This window comes from Xiphophorus hellerii, chromosome 16 (genome assembly GCF_003331165.1).
Source record: "Xiphophorus hellerii strain 12219 chromosome 16, Xiphophorus_hellerii-4.1, whole genome shotgun sequence".
In the NCBI taxonomy this organism is placed as follows: Eukaryota; Metazoa; Chordata; class Actinopteri; order Cyprinodontiformes; family Poeciliidae; genus Xiphophorus; species Xiphophorus hellerii.
In genome coordinates, this window is record NC_045687.1 from 21,199,449 (window position 1) to 21,221,305 (window position 21,857).

General features: G+C 42.7%; 2 protein-coding genes across 5 annotated transcripts in view; one reads left to right on the top strand and one right to left on the bottom strand.

Annotated features, from left to right (window-relative positions):
• Positions 1-21,857, bottom strand: part of LOC116736136 (microtubule-associated serine/threonine-protein kinase 1-like) — a 57,502-nt gene continuing 35,645 nt past the window's right edge. For 3 of the 4 annotated variants that reach the window (XM_032588430.1, XM_032588431.1, XM_032588432.1), the window contains 21 exons: positions 17,245-17,320; positions 16,120-16,329; positions 15,118-15,219; positions 14,152-14,284; positions 13,995-14,062; positions 12,776-12,852; positions 12,463-12,671; positions 10,471-10,609; positions 10,263-10,395; positions 8,545-8,710; positions 7,794-7,895; positions 6,458-6,580; positions 6,226-6,335; positions 5,337-5,497; positions 5,006-5,235; positions 4,704-4,928; positions 3,481-3,710; positions 3,220-3,342; positions 2,990-3,123; positions 2,714-2,901; positions 561-2,173 (listed from right to left, as the gene is read on the bottom strand). In XM_032588430.1, the coding sequence (XP_032444321.1) occupies positions 561-2,173; positions 2,714-2,901; positions 2,990-3,123; positions 3,220-3,342; positions 3,481-3,710; positions 4,704-4,928; positions 5,006-5,235; positions 5,337-5,497; positions 6,226-6,335; positions 6,458-6,580; positions 7,794-7,895; positions 8,545-8,710; positions 10,263-10,395; positions 10,471-10,609; positions 12,463-12,671; positions 12,776-12,852; positions 13,995-14,062; positions 14,152-14,284; positions 15,118-15,219; positions 16,120-16,329; positions 17,245-17,320 (4,552 nt within the window). Of the gene's footprint in view, positions 2,174-2,713; positions 2,902-2,989; positions 3,124-3,219; positions 3,343-3,480; positions 3,711-4,703; positions 4,929-5,005; positions 5,236-5,336; positions 5,498-6,225; positions 6,336-6,457; positions 6,581-7,793; positions 7,896-8,544; positions 8,711-10,262; positions 10,396-10,470; positions 10,610-12,462; positions 12,672-12,775; positions 12,853-13,994; positions 14,063-14,151; positions 14,285-15,117; positions 15,220-16,119; positions 16,330-17,244; positions 17,321-21,857 lie in introns of all 4 variants that reach the window. The other variant, XM_032588429.1, reaches the window with a different exon arrangement.
• LOC116736142 (uncharacterized) lies at positions 19,477-20,915 on the top strand. The gene is made up of 2 exons (XM_032588448.1): positions 19,477-20,423; positions 20,675-20,915. Exons 1-2 carry the CDS (start codon positions 19,509-19,511, stop codon positions 20,897-20,899), a joined length of 1,140 nt encoding a protein of 379 aa, XP_032444339.1. The 5' UTR covers positions 19,477-19,508; the 3' UTR covers positions 20,900-20,915.

Consider the following 21,857-nt stretch of genomic DNA (forward strand, 5'->3'; position numbering starts at 1 on the left):
TTTTTTTTTGCAAGGCGTTGAAAGCATGAAAACTCACTCTATCGGTGACACATTTTAGTACCTGAACTTCAAATAAATACAGCATAGAACTAAACGACATCCCTGGAACCAATAGCTGAAATGTGAGTAATGCCCTTTTCTACCAGAATCCCACTTCTACACAGTCAAAAGTCTGCTTGTCAAGTTGAAAGGTTGTTCACAGTGTTTTCTATCTCAAGGTCTGCAGTATATTATTCATCTTGTTTAAATAGTCTGTCATTCTCCTTAATCAGACATGCATGAAGACATATGCATTTCTTTTTTACAATATACACAACATGTTGAGATGACCATACAGTACATACACAGGCCTACATCAAAACACCATGTACACATTTTCACAACAATAGTTGATCATTGTTGACATCTTTTCTACTTCTTTTTGATTTGGTGTATTTTTTTTAATATAGTTTTGTTCAGGCATTGCTATCTCTGCCTCATACAAATTCATATGTTATGTCAGTCTGATGCTACAGTTAAAGGCATTACATGGGGCAGTCTGTGTTTCTGAAGCTTTCACATCACGAGTGATGTTTAGCGCTCCGACTGTTACCTTTCTCAGAGTGAGCAGTGGCCGTGGTGAAGCCCCGAGCCCCTCGGTGGACCCCTGTGGATGAGGCCTCTGCTTTCCCCGCTGTGCTTCCCTTCTTCTCTTCACTTGACTTTGAGGCGTCTTTCACTTTGCTGCCCTCTTGAGACCCTCCTTTCATGGGACCCAGGACCGTCTTAGCCACACTCGTGAGTTGGGTGACGAAGCTGGTCTTGTCCCCCGGAGACATGGCCCGTAGTTTGCTTGAGCATGGCGAGGCAGCGTTTGAGGAAGGGGACGCTGGGTTTTCCTCCAGGACTTCCAGTTGAGCCTTCTCCTCTTTGACGCCACGGCTGCTGCTTGCCGACTTCTCTGCTCTGAGCCTGGGTGCTGAGTGCGTTTTAGCCAGGGATGGAACTGGCGGTCCAGGTACTTTGGTCTTCGTCGTATCAGTTGCCCTGTCGCCGCCACTGATTCCTCTTTTATCTCCAGTCTCTGAGCCTATATGCTGCTTGAACTGCTCAGTGGTCAATGTTTTCTGGAGGTTTGCTTTCTCTACACCTACAGTGCTTTTTTCTTTCTCTTCTGTCTTCTCCCGAGTTTTGGTAACATGTAACGCATCTGTCTGCACACTCTGCTGCTTTGTGTCTTGTTGTGGGCTCTTGGATATGTCTGGAGTTTTCTCGCCAGCTTTGGCCTGAAAGTCTGTTGCCTCCAAAGTTGACACTTTTGTACCTAAATGCTTGATCCCAGCGCCTGTTCTGATGTCTGTAGATGAGGTACTAGTCTTTGTTTCAGCTGCCTTCGTACCACCGCTACTCTTTTCAACCTCATTGAGTGGTGCCTTGCTTGTATCAACACTTGTCTTAGACTCTGTTGGAGAAACCGACCTTACATTTGGCAACTCAGAGAGCTCAGACGCTGACGGAACAACATCTTTCTCCTTTACTGTCACAAGCGTGTCTCTGCTGAGCAGCGATTCCTGCCTCCCCAGCTTCCTCACATGGTTCAGCGATAAAATATCTGCTCCCATAGGAGAAGAAGGGGAGGAAGACGAGGACGGAGAGGGTGGAGCAGGTCCATTCTCTCCTTCTATCTCCAGCAAACTCTGCAGACTGTGTTCGCAGTGGAAGGACTCTCTCCTGTAGTCCCCGTGAGACACCTCTAAGCTATGCTTGCGCAACGACACTCCTCCGGTCAGAGGGGAGGGTGACGACGACGACGAAGAGGAGGAAGGTAGGACGGGTGCCCCGAGCTTTTCCGCAGACTGTACCCGCTGCAGCAGGGGAGACCTGGGTGGCTCGGCACTCTTGGGACGAGGGCGGGCGACTGGAGGCGAGGAGTGCAGCTTGGCGGGGAACATTTGGGTGGTGTTGGAGCTCCCCACCGTGTGGCCCGTAACAGGTGGAGGGGAGGAGGTGGTAGGGGACGGGGTGTGAGCCAGAGGGGATAGCGGGATGTTACCGGCGGATTTGCAGCGGGCCGAGCGGTACTGGCGGTGAAGCTTGGGGGACAGGCCGTGCAGGGAGCTGGGCCTCATGTGGTGGGAAGTCGCTGGGGAGTTGGGAGTGCTTGATGCCGGAGAGCTGCTCTGGGATGACGTACCTGAGGACACAGTCATGTTATCACTGTCTTTGATACTAAGACAGTAGGTGCGTCTTAATAAACAATATCGTTAAACATTGTATAGTAGGCTACCTCTATGATTTTGCGACTGCCTTTTTGAGTTTTTGGAATCAATTTCACTGACTTTGTGGTGCTACGTTAGGAATATTTGCAAGAAATTTTGCAATACAAACATTTTGATCTCAGACTTGACTTTAAGGAAGGCTGAGGCAGCAGTGTACTAGAAGTAAGAAATACTGCCGTCTGTAGGTGGGAGTTTGCAGCCTCTAGCTGTGTTTCCATTGACCACATATTTGTGCAATTGGACATTTTGAAAATAAATTTGCTTAATTTTGGAAAAAACTCTTTTTTTTAATAAAAAGTTTTGGCCATAGGATGAGGCGGGCTTTCTTGGGCGTATCATAATTTATTTATTTCGCAGAACTGTCATGCAAATGCTTTTTTCACATCATACAAGTTATATGATAAACAACTGGACTTTGCCGGTGGCTTTATTTTACAGACAGTTGTCTTACTAACCCAGATAAGTGGATTCCAGAGTGGAGCGGTAGCTCTGTGTGGGGGAGCGGGCAGAAAAGCTGTGGGTAGGGGACCCCGGCAGGCTGTCTCCAGATGAAAGAGAGCGATTTAAGGACGAGAGGCTCCGGCTGGTGTGGAGCAGGTTGGACTGCTTTGTGATTTTCCTGAAGAGTGAACTTCGTTTTTTACTGAAAAATAAACAAAACAAAGTGCGATAAGGTGAATAAAGCCTCCTAGTAGAGTTAGAGAAAACTAATCTGTTTTTTGGGGACGCACTCTTGGCCCTCCTTGACTCTGGTCCTTTTGCTGCGACGTGCCATTTTAGATTTGTAGCTGGACTTGCGGGCAGGCCCCACCTTTATGGAGGTATTCTCAAAGGGAGTAGTCGCGACTGTAACTTTGTTTCCGCTCTGTGGATCGCACATATTTACACATTTTTAATCAGTTTATGACAAGCAGTGTAATATCAGGGAAGTGTTTTCCTCCCAAATGTGGTTTTATTTTACCTTCAGGATGAGCTCCACTACTTCTGTATGGACTAGGCCGTGGACCGACTCCCCGTTTACGTGAGTTATGAGGTCTCCAGCTTTAAGACCAGCCTCCTGGGCAGGACCTCCATCTTCAACATGCTGCAAAGAAGTGGATAGTATAACATAAATGATCTCCAAAAAATGTAAATACCACTTTGACGCTTCAACTTTTTTGCAATTTGTTACAGTACAGACACAAACTCAAAGGAATTTATGTGGGTTTTATGCTACTCTTACCCAAACCATGTGATGCACGCTGTAAATGTCACTGTCTCCTATGTAGACCCGGATCGCCCGGAGGGTGAAGCCGTACTTCTTCCCGGAGCGGTGGATGGTGATGGGAGAGTGCAGGACGTTCACCATGGGACAGAAGTCTCTGCTTGGAGACGAGTCGCGGGAGGACGGGTTGGACGGCAGGGAGCGAGGCGACATGGGGCTGGGCAGTGGGGACGCAACGTGCTGCTCCACTGGGCAGAAAGACGACAGAATGAAAGTTACGATATGTAACTTTTGTAAAAAATATGTTTTTTACATATTTGTTAAAACTGTCACCACGTTGTGACAGTATGGTATGAAGCAGATGATTTGTGATTAGATCGAGCTCCTCCACCGCCAGGTCAGAAACAACCAATCAGAGCAAGGAGGAAGGTCTTAGCACCGTCAATCACCCTCATGTACACGCGTGGAGAAACAACTGTTCCAGAAAAACTGTTTATTGGCAAACCAGTCGCAGTGCGCAATAAATCAATTAATCACATGATAAATTAAAGCAAGCTGGATCATTTTCATTTTGTTTTTCTTGTGTCTTTGTTTCTACCAAAGACTGTATGAAGAAAGGCTTCAGTCTGATGCTTTGGGCCCCGCCATCCCCCGTTCTGGAGGGCAATTTTGTTTATAGAGACGTCAATATCTATCTCATTTGTTATTTTAGTTGTTTTGGATGTTCAAAAGGTCTTCCATTTCCAGTATTAAATGTGCTTTACAAATGAAAGTTTATTGATCTTTGAGAAGGGTGTACTTGCGTTACTATGCCAGTAATATACTTGAAAATGATCTCAAAACAACAATATTATTGTTTATCGCAATAATTTCTGTGACAATTTATAGCAAAATTTTCAATCGTAACAGGCCTAGTCGTCGGTGGGCATGCTAACTAACATGACTATTCAGGGTAAACACTGCTATCAGGAAGAAGCTGTAGCGTAGCAAAGAGCAATGGGGAGGGAAGCTGTGGCCAGCGCGTATATAAGCATGATTAACAGCAATAAGACCTTCCTCATAGCTCTGATTGGTTGTTGCTAGTTAGCACTGGAAGCTCTGGAAGAAGGCAAAGAAGCTCAATTTTTTTCACAGATTATCTGTCTCATGCCATATTTTCACAACATAGAGATAGTGCAACAAACGTGAATTAATATTTTTTTTTGTAAAAGTTACATTCAGCAGCTAAAGTGAGGCTTCACCTGCTGGAATGATGACAGACAGAGCAGTGGCCGACGCAGACTTGATGACTTTAGTTCCTGGTCGCGAGTTTCGCTTGTCTCCTTCGGACGAGAGCTGCTGGTGTCTGACCCTCCGCAACACCAGGTCCGTGGCGGCCCCACGGGGCCCCTGGAGATCAGGAAGACCCAGACTGCTCGTACTGCCTGGCAGCGGCAGCGACGCGTCGGCAGGTCTCAAAAGTTTGTCTAGGACAAAGCAGAACCATGAAACCAAATGGCGCATAGACGCTCCAGGGCCTTACCCGATGCCATGTGGCCCCTACCATCTTTAAGGAGCGTCCTCAGGTCTCCGTGGGAGGGGATGGCCCCTTCCAGGGAAGTCCCCCTGGTCTTGACGGGAGGCTGCTTCCCTGGACCCAGCGGCTCGGCGTTCAGCTCCTGAGGTGAGGCGAAGCGGCTCATATCCATCAGGGCGGAGAAGCGCCTGCGAGCCCCGGACGGCGGGCTGGAGTCACTTTCAGTAAAGAAGGACTCCGAACAGGACAGGCGCTTCCTAGAAAAGCGAGGCAACCACACTTAGAGCATCAGCGGCAGATGGCAAAATATGAATAAAAAAAGTTAAACGTAATTTGGCCGGGGGTTTTTTTTGTGTACATTTCCGGTGAACTTGTCCTCCAGCTCTTGTCTCGTAGGGTGACGCTTCCCAAGCTTTCTCGCTTGGCTACCCGGTCCTCCCTGGGAACCTTGTGCTCCCGTAGAGTCACAGTGTGGGGTTTGTGCTCCAGCTGGGACAGATGCTCCATACTGCTGTACACCTGCAGGTCGGTGCAGCAATCCAGTTAGGGGATTAGAAATTAACAGAAAATCTGGTCAGAATTTTACATCCACTCATATTATTTTTGGCCTTTTTAATGTTTTCCTCAAACTACTACACACAGACTCAAATACATATACTCCTAAAAATAGAGTATTTATATACCTGAGAAATTCACAACCATCTGTATGGTGGGATATTTGACAACTTTTCTTATCAAAAGGATTCATTTAACTTAGCAATTTTTCTGGCACAAACTTGGAATTTAAGTACAGTTCAGAACTTTTTAATAGAATTGCAAATTGAGTCATTCGAGTGGCTTCTCAACCTGGTTTAACTGCTTCAAAAGCTGTTTTGATTTACATTTTAGGGATGTGCTCAGTTAGACATTAGGAGGTGCTAGAGCACCTGCCCTTTTTCCTCTGGACACAAAAGGTGCCCTTCTGAAATCATTCTTTTGTTTAATTTTCTGGTGAATTTGGTAGTCGCTATAACAAGAGCCCCACATATTTCTAATTTTGCTTGACACGACACCATCACCCCCAACTATACTTGCCTATAGAAGAGGATTAGGAACACCGAAAAAGAATTCCAACTTTAAAGTTAAATTCAAACTTTTTTTTTTCTGACTTCAGAAGTCAGAATTCCCAGAAAAAAGTCAGAATTCTGAGATGCTCATAACGAGTGGACGCAACCGTCTAACCGGCACTGATTCTGACGGGTTCAGACCTTGCTGAAGCGAGGGGAGCAGGACGAGAAGCGATGGATCTCCACCGGCTCATCGTCGTTGGTGTCATCCTCGTCGTAGGACTGGACGTGATGGTAGCGTTCCGACCGAGCTGGGGACGAGAAGGAATTCATTTCACTGGACTCATCTACCAGTCTGATGATCCGTTTCAGCAGACTTTCAAACTTTCGACTTGACTCCCACTTTTCCAGGAATGCTACAGGGCGAACTTACTGTCAAAATAACTGGTGTCTTCTTCTGACTCCAGGTGAGGGATGAACTCAGCTTTCTGTCTCAGCAGGCTGTTCCAGTCCACCTCTGCAAAAAATGAGTGCTGCTTGACTTCGAAAGCACCACCTGCAGGGGATGGGGAGGGGGGATGGGGAAACGCAGGAGAAGACGGACAGTCAGGTAGGCGATAAATGTGGCCCGAAAGCCTGCAGGCGGACTCTGACCCCAACAGAAGCTGACTTGTCTGACTAAACTCAGCTGACAATCAGAAATGCACGACGACAGCCCGTCTGGGTTTAAGATACCCAGGAAGAACTCCCTGTGGTACTTCAGCCAATGGTGTACCATTTGCTGAAGCTAGTGTACATATAACACAGTCTGAAAGTGCTGTGCTACAAAATGCTGCAGTAACAACATTCAAACCCCAAATCATACATTGTACTTTGAGTCCGAATATGATCGAAACAGACGTCACAGTTCCATTCATTTGATTCAAGCGTGTTTAATGTGTTCACATCAGGAAAGCCCTTTGGCCCACCTGTTTAGTTTAGTTTGGAGCAAAAGCGGACTTTATTATTTTCATTTTGTGCGGTTTGCTTTCACATTGTGCTATTTCACAAGCGGAAAACTGTGAATTTGAAAACAAAGCAACAGAAACGACAACTAAAATGTTGTAAATGTCTGTAAATGAAACTGCCCTTCAAAAAAAAGGACTGCTTGACACCAACGCACCAGACTGAAGACTTTTGCCAATTTTTGGTAAAACGAGAGAGAAAAATGATAAATCATGCAATAAAATTATTAAGTTTGTTTTATTTGATCATGCAATTAATTGATTTCTTGCTTATTGGGACAGGCTTATGAATCAGCTGGGACTCATAGTGATTGAGTCCCATACATGCTACTATAGCATGTATGATTTCATTACAATCACTACATGCTGTAGTAGCGTTAGCTACACTAAAGGGATCATTTTTACCACAGATCCCAGCAACGGTGGCTCATGAAGTGAATAAGACGCATGTTTCCTGCAGCTGGTTCGGATCTAGGTAGATTTGTTCACCAGAAGCGAGCCGCACCAGACTTCTTTTGGAAGCGGACCGAGACCACCTGAAAAAGTGCGCCTCGGTCCGGTCGTCTGGTCTACACCGGAATTCACTTCAGCGTATTCGCACCGGCACAAAAGGTCCGGACCAATGGAGGGAAACCGTTTAAAGCAAACCAAATGTGCCAGGCGTGAAAAAGCATTGAAAAGTTGCAGGGCTCAATCTGAGTTAGATTAGAATACCTCATCGAGACCATGCAGTTAAAGCTGTGTGTGGAGTGGAAGGCGCCTGACCTGTGCCCAGTCGCACCAGAGGATTCGTCTGCAGCAGAGAGGAGATCAGGTGCTGGGCGTCCACAGGAAGAGCCTCGTCTCCATCTGGCCACACAATGTCATCTGCAGCGAAGACGCAATACGAGGATGAGTACAATTTACATTCAGAGCCTGTGTTAGATCCACATGGAGGACATATGTTAACGTCAACAGCTGCGTTTCCATTCACTGTATAATTACACAATTTGACATTTTGAACTCGTGTTTTTGGATAAATAGTTTTGGTGGTACGACGAGGTTTTTGTTTTAGGTCATATCAAAACTGGTTTATTTTGCAAAACTGGAATGGAAACACTTCTCACAACTGAATGTTGCCACTAGCTCAAACCACAAAGAAGAGGACAACAGGAAGTAATTGGAGGATGATGTTTTTTAATAACTTATCGCGTGAATACTCTTAGTCACATGGGATTTTGATCCAGTTTCTCAGTGAATGGAAACACCACAGTTGCGAAATTGTGTTTTTCCAAGTTTTTCCAAGAATTGATAGTTCTGTCTGTCTCTATGTTGCCCTGCGACAGACTGGCGACCTGTCCAGGGTGAACCCCGCCTCTCGCCCAGAACGTTAGCTGGAGATAGACACCAGCACCCCTCCCGACCCCACTATGGACAAGGGTGTTAGAAAATGGATGGACGGTGTTTTTCCGACATCAGCAGAAGATCGACAACATTTTCAATGGAAGCGCAGCTACGGAGACGTGGGATCCCTCACCTGTGATGACTTGTCCAAACAATTCCTCTGGCGTGTCTCCAAAGAAAGGCACGCAACCCACCAGGAACTCATACAGGATGATGCCCATTGCCCACCAGTCCACTGGCTTCCCATAACCCTGACGCAGAATCACCTCCGGCGCGATGTACTCTGGGGTTCCACACACCTAAAAGAGGAACAAGACTCGACTGAATCAGCTATTACCTTATTTTGTGACAGTTCCTCTCAGTCTTGCTTTACTGATAGAGGTGTGTGCATTTCCTTCAACCTGTCTCGGACTAATATGTTGCGGTAGAGGTACAGCACCTACAGAAGCGTAACGTCTGGTCAGGTAAAATCCCCTCGCAGATGCCAAGACTAGATGAAAGCCCCACTGGTGTGCGTTTTCATGTGCAGATGGGCGCGCGTTGAACGCTAACAGCTTTTTTTTGTCTACAGCATGGGAAATAATGAGGTGTTCAAAGCAGGAGCAGAGAATAAAAGAACATAAAGCCGCGTAAAAGAGACGGCGTGTGATTGTGACGGCTGGCGGAAATACTGCTCTATTGTTCCGCCAGCCGCTAAAGGTCTCATTTTATCAGGCTTCAAATATGCCTGCCGCACAACGAGAGGGGAATAGCTTTTCACAGAAAAAGGAAGACATCAAAGCATCCCCTTATGTGTAAAGTTTGACTGGACCGTAAATGAATCCTTCTACCCCTGTGTTGTTGGCAAAATAACAGAAACGGCAGTTACATTGTGAATTTGAGTTATATTTTTTAAAGGAGCAGGCAATTCTTTGAGTTTTATAGCATGTTATAATGTTATTCTCTCATCAGAACCATACCTGGTTTGTTGCCTGGACTATTTCATGCATGTTTGAGAAATCCTTTAATCTCCCATGGCAACCATTCAGCTGTGCAAAGCGCCTACTTGGACTTAGCTCCACCTTCAAGGTGCAGCTCCTCCTCTTTTTGAGGCATAGCTAACGGTTTCCAAGCTTCCACCTCACACGGCAGCCCTCCCGTTTGACTCCCCCACTCAGCTCCTTCAGACTAGCCAACAGCAATTAGCAAACATCTGGTTTACTTCTCAGTGAAATGCTGGTTGTTAGAGGGTTAGTAGAGGAGCGATGTGATAGCTTTCTTAAGGCGGAGTTACAGAAAGCAGTTTTTAAAGAGACAGAGGCCCAATTTCAAGGCACTGAATCAGAAAGTAAAATTTCTCTTAAGTCATATATGATATATACAGCATTTTTATAACAACTAAAGGTAACAGAGTTACTTAATTATGCTATGAAATGTCACTATGTGCCAGGAAAACACACAACATTACCCCTTTAAGTGTTGCAGAATTACTCATATTTCTTCTGCATTTTTCTTTTTTTTTTATGTCAAACCTTAAAAATTGACAGGTTTTATTGGATTTTATTGTGCGCCAGTGAAACATTGGAAGGATTTTCTTCTTTTTTCTTTCTTTTAAATTCTCTTTTTTCTTCTTTACAAATTAACTTCTTTAGCTTTAATAAAATTACGAACAAGTGGACCAGTTATGTGACTTCCGAGGCAGCTGGTTGCACTTCACTTTATTTCAGAAAAAGGGAATTTCCTCTTCAAAAACATGGATTTTACAGATGGACACATTAAAACATTTGCCAGTGAGATGATATGATTTGTTTTACATACTGGTGCTGCATCATGTAAGACGGGTTCCATCCCTCTCCATTTTTCTACACATACCTGTTTATCCAAAAACTCCCGTGTGTCCTTCTCTATGTGCCCTTCATACAGGTTGGTGGTCAGACTCATCAGGCCGATCTTAGACAGACCGAAGTCAGTCAGCTTGATGTGTCCCATTGACGTTATTAAGAGGCTGTGAATAGAAAACACGCAATCAAGCACCTTAAACACTTCAGCAACGTTTCGAGGTGAAGCAACTCCGCCTTACTTGTCAGGCTTGAGGTCTCGGTGGACGATGCCGTAGTTGTGCAGGTACTCCAGCGCGAGGACAGTCTCTGCGAAGTACATGCGCGCCATTTCCACAGGCAGAGCCCCGATGTTCTTCAGCAACGTGGCACAATCCCCTCCTGCAAACAGAGAACCCGGAGTGTCTTCAGTCTCTCTCTCTCAGGGCGTTTTCACACCTGGTACTCCCGTAGACTCGCTTCGATTGGAGACTAAAGTTACAACACTTTTTTTTCTTTCGAAAAAATTTATTGTTACTTAACACATTTTAAAAACATGGCTTTTTACATTTATACAGAAATGTTCCTTTTTTTCTTTAATAAATACAATTCATTCTCACTTGCTACACTTTCAGTTGCTGCTGTTCACTTTCATTCTGCACTGTGTCAAACGACGCGAACCCTTTGAAAAATCTGATCCCCTTCCTCGCCTGTGGTGGCGCTGCACCAGGAACCACTGAATTAAACAACACAAAAACCTCAGAAGAAGACGCGAGTGAAACTTCCTTTTTTATGAAATGGAAAAAAAAAAGGTATAGCTTCAGATTTCATCGGTTGTAGGTCAAAGACCGCGATCCATTTCTCCTGCTGGCACTAGACTCACACATTTGTTTTTGTTGTATTTACCCAGAATGCCATGTGCTGTTGTCCCCTTCCTGCTTTTGAAGACATGTCCAGTCTGGTTGGGTCGACATATTAACTTGTACCACTTCATAGTTTACTTTAGTAGAATCAAGACCTAGGCTGCGGGCGGACCAGAGTTGGTTTGGTTCAAAGTTAGAATACGCATTCACACCTCTTAAAACGAACCGGACTTTCTAGGCAAACAGACAAGAGTTGGCGGATAAAAGCGAGCTAAACAGGGCTGGTGTAAACACCTCCTTACCCAAACCTTTAAACCTTCCACCTAAGAGAAAGTGCAACAGTCCAAAGGCAGGACAGAAAAGTGAGTAATTATTAGTCTATAAGTGAAGATGGCTGCTCTGAGTCAGCCTGCATGGAGTGACTCAAGGACGATTGGTACATCTGGTGTTCAGACCTTAATAACCCAGACAATCACCTGTGAATGCAATAGAAAAAATGCTCACTTTTGTGTGTAGAGGTTGGACTCACTGGTGGCTCATTTTGCAGGCAGTAATAAAATAGCAGAACTGTAAAAGCCTGTTGAGGATTTGCCTGGAGGTCTTAATCTGCCCGGCAACGCTTCATGCTAAAATAAAACGCCTCCAAAAAGTGAGTACGCCGTTTCAACTTTTCCACATTATAAACAAAAGCCTTAAGCCTAAAGGTATTTGTTGTTTTTCCCCTCCTTCGCTAACAAAAATAGTGCATAACAGTGATTCCTAAGAAGAAACATATGGGCTTGTCATTTGCAAAGTTACAAAATCAAAAATTAACAGCAATAATTTGGGTTATTTAGCCTCAAAAAAGAGAGAAAAAACTAGGGTTTATTTTTCAGTCATATTTTCAGTGTGTTTAGTTAGCTTGCTGGCTAAATATTTAGTTTGAAGCTAAATATGTGGAGCGAAATATTTAGTTCCAAACCTTTATTAAACCTAAAGCTAAATATTTAGTTTGTAAACCTATTACTTAGCTTGCTAACTAAATATTTAGTTTGTAACAAAATATTTAATTTGTTAATAAAATACTTATCTTGCTAACTGAGTATTTACTTTGAACCCATGAGATTTATAAATGTATGAATAACATGGCCGAAATCTAAGTGATATTAACTAACTTGGTTTTACGTGTTTTTTAAATAAGTTTTACAGTATAAGAAGAATGAATAGTAAAGACACATCTACATGTCTGAAACAAATTGGTTCCTCCCTAAAAATGATGCTCCTGCGGGTTGAAATTTTAGAGACAAATTCTGAAAAGCTTACAAATAGTTTATAAACTAATTACAAACTAGATTTCTTTCTCAGACGCTTCCAAACGCTTGTACATCCCAGTCTCCGTCTCCAAGCGCTCACCTTCCACGTACTCCATGACCATGCAGAGATGGCGGCGCGTTTCGAAGGAACAGAACATGGAGACGACGAAGGGGTTCTCTGCAAACGTCAGGATGTCCCTTTCCACAAACGCCTGCTGGATTTGGTTCCTCAGGATCAGGTTCTGCTTGTTGATCTTCTTCATGGCAAACCGCTGGCGCGTCTCCAAATGACGCACCAAGTACACGGCGCTGGTTCACATGTAAACACACATGAACACGCACACACACAGACGCCTGGTTCACTTCTGTTTAAGGCAGACAGACTACAGAGGATGCTACGTTGAGCTGCTTACCCGTACGCTCCGTTACTGATCAGCTTGATGGTCTGGAAGTCTGCTTCTCCTGGAGGTTTTATTGCTCTGATTTTTCCCTGTGGATCACAGAGGAGCAGCTGCTGTGATGGATGGGATTCAGGTTGAGCAGAAATTATTTGTATAAATGCTAAAAATGTTGATTCAGAATGTAAAAAAAAAAAAACAACATTTTTTTTAAGTTGGAAGCTTGCCTAATGCTGAAAGGAAAGCCCAGAGTGATCCAGGTTTCTGAATGCCAGCAGGAATTAGCTTAATTGGTTGCTTCCATGCAGAGTCATTAGGAAATGGGGCAACAGGGTAATAAAGTAAATCAAACAGGTCTGAGGGAAATAAAAAGAGAGGAAATTCTAAAACAGATGCCTCTTTTTTTATGTATTAGCCTCTTCGTGCAAAATGTTTCATGAATGCAAAAGCAGTTTTCAAAGCAACCCTTCGCTGTATGGAAATGTGAGAAGTGTTTGAAAGGGAATGTTGTTAGGAGATGGGACGGAAAATCTCTCCATGCTGCAAGGATGGAAAAGTATGGAAGGACTGGTTAAGATAAGGAAACGTGTTTCAATTTACAGAGTTTAATACTGATAACTGAACAGTTATCATCCATCCATTCATCATTCATCCACCCATTTACCATCCATCCATCCATCCATCCATCCATCCATCCATCCATCCATCCATCCATCCATCCATCCATCCATCCATCCATCCATCCATCCATCCATCCATCCATCCATCCATCCATCCATCCATCCATCCATGCATGTCAGGATCTGTGTTTTTCTGTGTCCTTAAGTCTCTTCGTTGTCCTGTCCTCCCCTTGATTGTTCCCAGGTGTGTCTCGTCTCTGTGATTACCCTCCCATGTATTTAACTCCACCTGTGTTCTTTGTTCCTCGTCGGGTCCTTGTCAATGTCTTGTCGTTTGTCCATTTGTGTAGCCTGTTGCTACCAGTGCTGAGCCCTAGCCTTCTGCTCAACTGTGCTGCCAGGTTTTTGGATTTTTGAGCCTACTTTCATCATTAAACTTCCATTATTCATCTCATCTGGGTCTACAGCGTCTGCCTCACCACCTCACCCCGCACACCGTGATAATCCATCCATCCATCCATCACTAACTCGTCCTCCCTCCTCCTGATCTTCAGCAGGTCCTCCAACACAAGGAGGCGCTGTTCTGTAGAACTGACGAAACATTTTGGTCTCACCTCTGTGGAGTCGTCTGTTTCAGGCGTCACTGGTCCCTCGCTGTCGTAACTTTCCAGCTTCACCATGTCTGATGACAGACAAGTCAGTGGTCAGTCATTCTCTTTCCAAACTGGGGATTTTTTTATTTTATTTTTTTACAATCTTTTGGTCCCCAACCTTCTACTGGGTCCCTGGTCAGTCCCAGCTGGCTGATGATGTAACGGGGAATGTCAGTTTTCATCAGATGACCCTCCTTGGCATGGTCCTCCGCTGCCTCCAGGAGATGGTAAAACTCTTCCGGGTTAAACTCCTGGGGACCAGAGCCGTTCAATAAGCTGCTGTAAACTAGCAGACATTTTTTCATTCTCTCTGTAATAACACTAAGGAGCAACAAATTCTAAGCTTTCTGAAATCAATTTAGGGATTGAGCTTCCTGTGAAGTGATATAGTTAAACTTAAATGTATTTAAATCCCTTGTGAATTTAGGCCAGAGCTCAAATTATGAGGGATAACTACATGAACTGCAAGAGATAAATATATATATATTATTTTTTATTTACTATTTAAGTTCATTATTAAGATTTGAAATGCCTCGCCAACACAAACGGTTCCGCACAAATGCGCCAACGCTAATAAGTCGCGAGCGTGTGATTTGCGTGATCAATTCGTCTCCGCGTTGTCGCTCTTTTTCGACTGCCAATCTGAAACCAATCCGGCATGGAGCGCGTCCTGCAGGGCTGCAGCGTTGAGACACAGTCAAACTGCGCTCCACGGATAAACACACGCCTCAAACGACGCCACGGTCACGGCCCGACCGACTCAGACTGGAAAGCAGCCAATCAGCAGGTCTGCTGGAATTAGCTGCACGGCAGCAAGACGAATTTTAATCTAAATGCAAATGTCTTCTCTGGCTGCACAAACAGCCTTCAACCTATGGGGTTCCCCCCATTTTTGATTTTCCAAAGCCTCTCCTCTCCTCATGCGTAATAGATTACGGTACTTAAAAAATTGTAATGGGCTTAGAAATCAACACACGGGCTCGTGTTTATTTAGAGAAAAAATCAATTTCCACCTCAAGTCTCGGGAGCTTGGCCGACGCCTTGTAAAGAAGGTCTTGGATCATCGCAGTTAAATGAAACTCACCAGACACTCCAGGAGCCTCGCAGGTCGGGAAATGATGATTAGAAGCTTCTTCACCAGCTCCGTCACAAAGGCAACTTCAGAGCTTTCAGAGCGCTTGAAGGCCTGAGAGAGAGACAGAGAAAGAGGCACAAACACGCTAATGTAGAGTTAAAAACAGCAGTCTGTGCAAAGGGAAGAAAAGAAAGGCATGATCACACATGAGGGAAGAAAAGAAACGCAAAATAACAGCAAAAGAGAAAGTGTTGTGGAACAGTGAGATCTTCAAATTCTGCATCACAGTTTAAAATATGTGCAGCTGAGAGCAGAAGTTAGCATACCCCAAATAAAACGTGTGGAAAACATGCAAAAAAAAAAAAAAGGAAATCAGGAAGGGGGCAAACACTTTTTCACGCCACTATATGCATGCCCATCCCATATTTTCCTTTTTTTTATTTGCAAGTGAAAAGGAATACATGAATCATTTATTTTCTACGACGCCATATTAGGGCCATGGCAGATGTATAAAAGAGAGGTACATTTCCGCCAAAGAAATCTCAGAAATCTTTGAGAAAAAACTTGGACATTTCCGAAAGTCAAAAACTTTCTCAAAATTTCTGAGTTTTCTCTGGAAAATTGTCAACATTTCAAACTCACAAATTTCTCTGTTGTTTCTGGAAAATTCCTGAAATTAATCTAAAGATTTCTGAGTTTTTTCTAGCAAATTTTCAACTTCTCAAACTCAGAAACGTCTAAGTTTTTTTTTTAAGAAAACTTCTGAAGTTAATCTCAAAATATCTGAATTTTTTCGTTGCCAATTTACAATGACCCTAATACGCCATTGTACTTTTCCACTTCATAGACACGGACTACTTTGTGTTGCTCTGCAACATAAGATCCCTGTATGTGTATGAAAGTTTATGTTTGTAACATTACAAAATGAAACGGAGAAAAGAGCGCTTCTACAAAATACCCAATAAGATCTGTTTTTACTAGCTGCATGCCAGTGCATTATTTTGAACTCACATCATGAAGCAGCTTCTCCAGGTTCTCTTGCAGTTCAAAGAAGTAGACAGAAGTGATGAGGCCCTCGCGTGATTTGGCCAGGCAGTCTCTGGCCAGCTCGGCGATCTGGTGATGGATGAAGCTGAGGACCCCGTCGGCCAGAGGAAGAACGCTCTCGGGTGAGAAGGCGTGGGTGAACTCGGCTAGCCTCTCCTCCATCTGCGCCGTGGCCTGGCGACAACGAACAGAGAGAGAGAAACAATAACAAGTGGAAAGATTAATGATCCAGGATGTGGTTTAAAAAAAAAAAAAAGATTCCTTCCTATATAGCCAAGAAAGCGTCATTGCGACGGTTGTACTCTGCCGTATATTCTGATTTTGTCGCGATGTCTGTTTTTGCTAATCAACTTTTATGAAAAAGACGCCAGAAAAACAAAACGTTTCTATTACCGATGAAATCCTCAGTGTGATTTTTATCAGGGTGAAAGCTTTCAGCTCACGTCCTCCTGACGTTAACCTCAGGCAGAAAGCATGAGGTAGGAAAACCAAACAGTTCGGAGCTGCACAATGTTCACAGTAAACATTTCTTTTATGAGGACACAGCTAAAAAGTTTGGGGGAAGAAAAGAACTAAAAGGAATAATATTTCTTTCTTAATATTATTGAATTTTCTAAATTTTATTTTTAATTGTGTAAATATTTATTGGGTTTTACAATAAACCCAATAAATATTTATATGGGTTTACAGTATGTCTCGATTAAACAAGATGACTCTGTATGTCTTTGTATGACTTTAACATTATTCTCTGAGGGGGGCAACATTTTTTAGAAGGGGGCAATGGGCCCCACAGACCCTGTTTAGGGCGCGCCACTGCCAACCCGTGGGAGAGAGCAAAGTTAATATTGTCCCTGAATAAGTAGCATTTGTAGCATCGCTTAATATGATTTCATAGGGTTTTATCAGAGGCTGAGCTCCCCTCACTGGATCTGATGTTCAAGCAGGAAGGATATGTGTTTTATAGGATTTGTCATACTGAAATTCTGCTTTATTGCTTTAAGATAAAGCAATTACTTTGGAACAGAACCGATTACAATTGGTTTCATTCTCGGTGAAGAAGAAATGTATTGTGGAATATGCCAGAGTTACCTTTGGAAACCGTTCTTTGTACACATGGTTCATCATGACGATCTCATTGTCATAGCAGGAGGAGGAGCGTCCCGGGCTGGAAGAGGGAAATACACCTCAAAATATTACAACATTTTAAACAGAAATGCACTGAGAAATCAGCCGGTGTCCAGAATGTCTTTTTTAGCTTCAACGGACCCGACGCTACCCTCTTCAGTGTGAAAACTTTTACCAAGGAAAGAAGTTAGGTGAAGTTAGCTTTTTTACTAGCACTGCGGTAAATGAGTCACAAGATACTTCGAAAGAAATGGATTCTCCAGGAGAGACGAAGACGTCTACAGTAATTCAGGCTGGGAGTTAGCTGAACTTTCTACGGAAAATGGCTGTTTTTTTTGTGTTTTGGGGTTTTTTTGGAACTAGAAAAGAATTAGCAACTCTAAGTTGTTACGGTTAGAATATCCATTTTGGAAAGAACACAGAGAGTAAATGCTGTTTGTATCATGCTAGCAGCGCTAAGCGCTAACATAACAGAGAAATACAGTCATTATCTATTACACACACAAATACACGCCGTCTGACATCAAGTCTGCTTAGATAGAAATACTCATGGCAGGAAGACTTAAAAAAACACAATTATGGATTCAAGTCCTCCTATCTTATATTGTAGAGAAACCATAATCAGCTACCATTAGCACAAAGGCTTACAAAAAAAACCTAGATCTGAAATCCCATACAGCGTTCTGATTGGTTCATCTTGTCATTTATAATCTTTAATCCTGAAAATATGTTTGATTAAGGTTAGAAACAGATCAAGGTCATGATTAAAGCAACACTAGTCTTTATTGCCAAGCCAAATTCTTGCTGATACAACCATAAAATCAATTAATTTTACTGTGATTTGTGGTGATTGACCAAACTACAAAACAAGTGGAGCATTTCAAATGGAGGGAAAACATTGTGGCGTGGCAGGAATCTGTATTCATCCATTAAAAATGTAATCAGATTAACCACACTAGCGCTGTGATTAATCACGATTAATCGCTATGCTTAACTTTGGTTGTAATGCATGTTTTAAACCCCCCCCAAAAGGTTTAAGAATATGTTCTCGTCTCAAACCAAACATCTCAGTTTTCCAGGTCTTCATGTTCAGGAAGGTTAAAAAAAAGTAATTTTGTATCACACATAATCTAGAAATGTTAACTATAAACTGGCTGAGCTTCAGTGGAAGGATAATTCACAGTTCTAATGAGCAGGCTACATGCTAGCTTGCTTTTATCCAAACGTCCATCGCTGTGTTTTTAAAGTGAAATTTGCCGCTGAGCTCACCAGTCTGACTCTCCTTGCTCATCTTTTCAGTCGCGTTTACAACTCTGCATTGTTGACCGCAGTACAAGACCCTTCAGCGCGCTGCTTTGAACTAAGCAAGACTCTAGGTGAGATGCTTTTAGGTCAGAATAAGTAATCTGCATTATGTAATATTAGCAGGTTAAATGTTTTAGATTAATCACATGCTTTAATGCTTTGACACTGGCAGCCCTGATATATGTGAATATGTCTAAATTTCTGGAGAAGAATACGCAAAAATATTAGTGTCCACATGTGGAAAGCTACGGAGCCCCTAAGGGGACATGGAGAGGGGAAAAAAAGGGAAAGAAATCCCGACTTATTATCTCGAGATCCCGACTTATTATCTCGAGATCCCGACTTATTATCCCGACTTATTATCTCGAGATCCCGCGACATTTCTGAAAAATCGCGAGTTACTTTTTTGGGGGGGAAAGGCATGTTTTTATGCGGTAAACGTGGGGGAGTGTGTCTACATTGATTATGGAGGACGACTTATATCATTTTCTGCGGTCCAGAGATGTCCCAGAGGAGGATATCATGCACATGCAAAGAGACAAGGTAAATATAATCGCATAAAACATTGTTTGATAAATATCCGCTCAGTGAAAAACTACGTTTGATAGCCTTAGCTAAGAACCGCTTTGTATTTTATCAAGAAAAACTTGTTTTATCTGTTAAAGTTTGACCACACATTCTACAATTTGTCTTCAAAAAAGGGGGTTACTATGGCAACGGCACAACAAATTATGCGACCCATAACTAGCAGCGATAGTGCTACACAAGAAGTCTTCGCATGGCTTTCTGAAATACAACTATTACTATATATATATATATATATATATATATATATATATATATATATAAAGATGTGGATGTCTTTATTCTAATTATTTTTTTTTTTTTTATGTCTCCAGGTGGACAAGGCTGTGCTGTCTATAATGACAGACGAACAGATGACCAATTACATCACTTCATATGGTGACAGAATAGCAGTTCTGTCTTTTTGTCAGCAAAGTACACTTATTGCAGAAAAAGATACTCTTCTCCAGAACTTAAGAGATAAAATTGGAGCACGGAAAATGAGATCTAGGACCAAAAGAGCTGTTTGTAGCACATCTGGTTTGTTCCAAATGCAAGGGGTGGAGATGGCAAGAGGAAGAAGTAAGGCAGCAGGGAGGACTTCGAGAAAAATTGAAATTGGGTGGCTTCATTTTCACATTGATGAATACCAACAAGTGAGAACAAGAAATGGTGGAGGAACGAGGCATGCAACAGTGGATAAAAGTACAACTGTTTCTCAAATTCTTGAAATGGGAAAGGAGCTTTTTTTTCCAGATGGGACCTCCACCAAAGGGGTAATTGAAGACTTTCTTTTTGAAGTTTGTGACTTCAAAAAAAATCTGATTTCTTTAGATGAAACAGTCGGAAATCTTTATGAAAAAACCAAGCTGAAGCTTCTACGGTTTTACATGTGCACAAAGAAAGAAGAAACAGTTCAGTATTCATCTGAAGAAGATTGTCAAAGTCCTGAACAACCAAATGACATGGATTCAACCCCAACAGCTAGAAAAGGATCTTTTGGTGAAATGGAGGATTGTGATGATCAAACTTTGAATCACCTAGACTCTTCCTACAACCATTCTGGAGTTGTTGATTTTACAGATCCACCTCATTCTGGATCCACACCTCGGCAGCCCCAGCCCTTCAGCTCTGAAAATTCTGGATCTGTTCCACACATAGATGAGGGAGACACGGTTGTATGGAATCCTGAAGAGGACCTAATTGGATTGGATGATGACAGTGACATAGTCGTTGTAACACTAAATTATGACAACACTGAAGAAGTTGTACAGGTAAGATCAGAAACGCTTTGGCGTGATACGATTTAGATACTTATAGAAGTGATATGTGACATTTGAATTGAGGTAAAATAGTAACATATTATTTGGTAGAATTTACATAGTTTTTTTGTGATGTATTTTTAATCAACTGTGAAATAAATATCTATCTTAAGGCAAAGGTATGAATAGTTTAACACTTGTGTTGTGTGCTGTAATCAAACATAACTTTATATATTACAATACTGTACAACTTTGTCATTCAGGACGATCTCAGCAGTCCCTTTGGACACGGTTCCCCGATACTGTTGCCTTCAGCCAGGAGTCTCTTCTCATCACAAATGCAAACCAGTAATATGAAGGCAGGACAAACTGGCCAGGTGAAATGGACACAGTCAATACAACCCAGAGCTCATTTTCTCCTCTGTAATGAACAACTCAGTACCACCTTTTTTTTAAAGGTCATGCAATTATTACATCTTTTGAATTGAATACATATTTTTTTATTGAATTGAATATATATTTTTCATTTAATTGAATTGGTATTTTCTATTTAATTAAAAAAAATCATATGAAAGTATTAAAGTATGGATTAAGCAGAAGGGTTAGTGTTCCACCAGATCTTCCAAAGTTCTACAAATTAGCTTGGTAATCATAACATAGTAATGAAGAGAATATTAACAAACAAATGTCCAATCTGTTTGTAGAAATCTTATATTTGTATCTGTGTTGTTAATAATGGTTATTGCTTTATCTTTTACCCAGGACTCTGGCTTGATTCCACCCGAAGATTCTCACCCAAGTTCAAGCGGTCTACTGCCCCAATCTGTTTCAGCTGGTAACTCAGAAAATCTAGCAAACCATCTACATGTGTCAATTCGCAGGATCAAGGTTGTGGAAGATCTTTTGGCTGTGTTTATGGAAAACAACCTTTTGAATCAGACTTTAAAAATGGAGTTTGTGAATGAAAGAGCAATCGATGATGCTGGGGTATCAAGGGAGGTTTACACTGCATTTTGGGAGCAGTTTTTGGAACAGTGTGAGGGTGAAACAGAGCGAGTTCCCAGGTTGAGGCCTGACTTTTGTGAGTCTAAATGGCAAGCCATTGGACACATTTGGGTCAAAGGATTTCTAGACCATGGAGTCATTCCAGTGAGGCTATCGAAAGCTTTCATTTTAGCTTGTGTCCATGGAATTGAATCAGTGGATGATGATGTATTGATCCCATCATTTCTCAACTACCTCCCTCTAGTAGAGAGATCAGCTGTTGAGAAGGCTCTACAGGGCACCATGGATCAAGGTGATGAAGAGGACTTGCTAGACCTCTTCACAAGGATGGGGTCCCACTTCCTGCCTCCCAATGAGAACATTCAGCAGGCCATTGAAACCATGGCTCACAAGGCAATTCTTCAAGAGCCAAAGTATATATTGGATTGCTTCTCCACATCC